Genomic DNA, 3,518 nt, shown 5'->3' with positions numbered 1-3,518 from the left:
ACAGAATGCCAACTGAAACACTCACTTCTAATTTTGCAGCAATTTCTTCTCTGTTGTTTTTTTTTTTTAACACACTATAGAATAGGCTCCATTAATACGGGCAGGAACAGCATTCCCCTGCCTGCTGACCTGACATTTGTCACTTGTCTGTCCATAGAGGGTTAACTGTTCTTATTACATAATCTGTTTAACATTCTGGATAGATAGCAAACGCACGCACGCCCCTTCTTTCTTACAGTGTGTTTGATCACTTCAAATTGCTCTTGTAACTGCTGTGTGTAAGTCTCACGGCACTTGACATAGTGTAATTGTGTGTGTGTGTGTGCGCGTGTGCGTGTGTGTGTGTAACTTTGCTCTGTTTCAGAGTGGCTTATGCTACTCTGATTTCCTGTGTTTATGAGGAAAGAGAGAGTGAGAGAGCGAGTGAGTGAGAGACTCCGTGTGGCTACGTTTGTAGGAAGTACTGGCAGCAGTTGCAAAGTTTGAAAGCTAGCTTTGACATCTCTTGGATCTCTCTGGGTTAAAAAACTACTGCATGCAATGCCGTCTTTTGATGAGGTGTTAAAAGAAGCTGGGGAATTTGGAAGGTTCCAAAAGAGGGTCTTTTTCCTCCTTTGCCTGACAGGCATAACTTTTTCTTTTCTATTTGTTGGAGTGGTATTTCTTGGGCACACTCCAGAGTTGTATTGGTGCAGGATCCCCGGTGCAGCAGACTTAAGCAAGAAATGTGGATGGACCCTTGAAGAGGAAAAGAACTTAACTATTCCATCTCTGAATCTGGTGAACAGGTCTTCCAATGGGCAATGTGAGAGATTTGACATTGACTGGAACAACATCTCCGTGAGCTGTGCCAACCCACTGGCCCACTTTACCAATCACAGCTTGGGCAGTGTGCCACTTATCACATGCCAGAATGGCTGGGTGTACAGGCAACCCCATTCATCCATCGTAAGCGAGGTAAGGACAATCAAAATTTTCTGATCTGTATTTTCAGAGTGGGCGCAGGGCTATTAAATAGAAAGCTATGGCTGTTATGATAGAAATACATTATAGAATTATTTGAGCACTCTCCCCACCTGCCCCACTGCTTCTCTCCAAGTTTCAAATGATGCAGGAGATTGAAAGTTATCAAGCCAGACTTTTAGGAAGAGGGGAGCTAATCTGAAAAGGAGTTTATTGGTCATTTGTACTGGGTTCCTGAAGCAGGTGAACTGCTGGGGGATGTTGTATAGTTGCTGTTGTAGTGCTGGACTAAACTAAATGAAGAGTAATGCCACCTCAGCTAAGAATTGATAGTGGTCACATAGGGCCAGATGTGCAGCTGGTACAAATCAGTCTAGCTCAATAGACTACTGTGGAGCTAGGTTGACCCACCAGCTGTAGATCTCAGCATTCATCCATACATTACATACTGTTTCACAGAGCAAAGCATTTAAACTGGCTAGCGATGAGTTAGTTGCTAACCACCTTCATGGGTTCCCGTCCCTGACTGAAGAATTGAATTACAGCGGTTAGCAATTAAAAAGTCAGCTTTTGCCAGCAGTTGCTTATCTGTGATATCAGAGATGCCAATTATTTCCTGCAACCTGCCTGTTGCACCCTTTGACCCGGTACAGACATTACCCTTTTACCAGTATAAGCGATTGGAAACCAGTCTATACCTATAACAGAAAAGAAGTTTGGCACACATAGGCTGGCAGAACCAGGTCTAAGATTTCCAACCCCTCCCCCACCAAAGGGTGAATGTGTGTGCTGTTCACTACCGATTTAAACTATACCACTTACAGAAAACCAAATAACTTAGATTGATTTCCCCTCGGGCTTTATGAATATCTATACCTAGCATTTGCGGTAAACACTGCCAAATACAGTGATTCTCTATTGCAGTGGTTTGCAACTTTTTAGACTCAATGTGCCCCTCATTAGATTTGAGACACTGCTCTATAACGTTTGTGAATTAAACAGCACTCCATTTAAAAAACTAAAGTATTTATTATAGTGCTTACCTCCTTGCAGAGGGGTCAGGCAGCTGGGGTGGAGGAATGGCCAGGCAGGGATGAGCATGAACCTGAGATTATCTATTTATCTCCTCACACCTCACGACACCATTCAAAGGATCTTGCATCACTCTAGTGTGCCACAATACCCTGGTTGAGAATCACTGCTGTACTGGGCTGAAAATGGTCAATCAAGAAGCTTTGCTAGACCTCAGCAATAATCTTTAATCATATAAGTGGTGTGCCACAGTCTGGCTCTGTTTTGTAGACCTAGCAGCAAAGATGCATGTAAAGTTCTGCAGGGAAATGAAAGTCAGAGCTGTGGTGCCTAAAAACTTCAGCACAAAAGTATCTTTAAAGGCATGCAATATAGTCATGAGGTGCTGCATAAAGGATCAAAGCAACCAAGCGATCCATGTGCCCATTAACCTGCCAGCCCCAGCCATCAACTGGGGCATATTGTGCTAGGCGCTACACAAACACAGGCAAAAGGCAGCAGCCCAAAGAGTTCGCAGCTGCAACCCGATTTATCACAGATGTCTTCATGAAATGTCAGTGCTCCAGATTGTTTATGTTCATGGAAAGGTAAAAGCAACTGGACTGCCTTGGAATTTGTAGTGAGATATGGAGAATTTATCTTGAGGTTATAACTGAAAGCTTGTTCAGGTTAGAAGTGATGGAAAAGCAGCATAACCTGATGGCTGGAGGCATGATTAAATGAGTTGGAAAGCACTGAGCACAGTTTGCATTGAGTAGATGTATTTGCAACCTTGGCAATGGACAGAATGGTCAGGGAAAATGAACTGTATTTATCTGCCAGTAGACAGCAGCCCAGCCCAGTGTAGGAAGCTTGTACTGTGGCAGGTATTGTACTTCTCCTAAAGGCATCATTGAAATCCCACAGCTTTTGATTCTAAATTTGTCAAGAGCACTAGTGTTCCCCTAACATTATTTTTAAAAAATTAACATTAGTAGTTGGGAAAGATTTTTTTCCCTTTGTCCAGTCTTTAGTCAGCCATTCAAATTGATGACTGCTCATAGTGAGTAAGCAAACTGGCAAGGCAGAGCACTGCTCAGAGTCCGTTTATTGCAGCTGGTGAAAGATAAAATTGTATCAATTGGAGCCATTATCATTTTCCACCAGCCAATGGGAAAAAAAAGAGCTGCTTCTTGGCTCCTGCTTAGAGAAAATGAAACTTGTAATTCAGAGCCAGATGTAGGAGGTGAAGGTCTTTGGCAAACATTCTCAGGCAGCAACACGTTCAGCTGCACGTTCAGTTTCTCTTGAGTTCATGAGGAGCCAGCGTGCTTGGAAGGGAGATGCTCCTTATACTTACGATCAAGCAACTGAAACCAGCTAAATCAAAACTGGGCTTTGATTTTGGTCGCTGTAGCCCTCCCAATTCCTTGCATGAAGGCAGGAGAGAGGATGGAATAAGATGGAGACACTGAGATTAGATGCAGAGGAGAAAGGGCAGTGGCCACGAGAGCCCTGTTCACCTAACACAGGGGTGGGCAAGA

The 3,518-nt window shown here is 43.5% G+C and overlaps 1 protein-coding gene across 1 annotated transcript in view; it reads left to right on the top strand.

Annotated features, from left to right (window-relative positions):
• Positions 1–288: 288 nt before the first annotated feature.
• The window catches only part of SLC22A3 (solute carrier family 22 member 3), a 78,494-nt gene continuing 75,264 nt past the window's right edge, over positions 289–3,518 (top strand). The window contains exon 1 of the mRNA XM_019527652.1: positions 289–957. Within this exon, the coding sequence (XP_019383197.1) occupies positions 541–957 (417 nt within the window). The 5' untranslated portion in view covers positions 289–540. The remainder of the gene's footprint in view (positions 958–3,518) is intronic.

This window comes from Gavialis gangeticus, unplaced genomic scaffold (genome assembly GCF_001723915.1).
Source record: "Gavialis gangeticus isolate Ggan-Ray unplaced genomic scaffold, GavGan_comp1, whole genome shotgun sequence".
Lineage (NCBI taxonomy): Eukaryota > Metazoa > Chordata > Crocodylia > Gavialidae > Gavialis > Gavialis gangeticus.
Note: the sequence above shows the minus strand (reverse complement) of the source record. Positions and strands in the feature narration are given on the sequence as shown.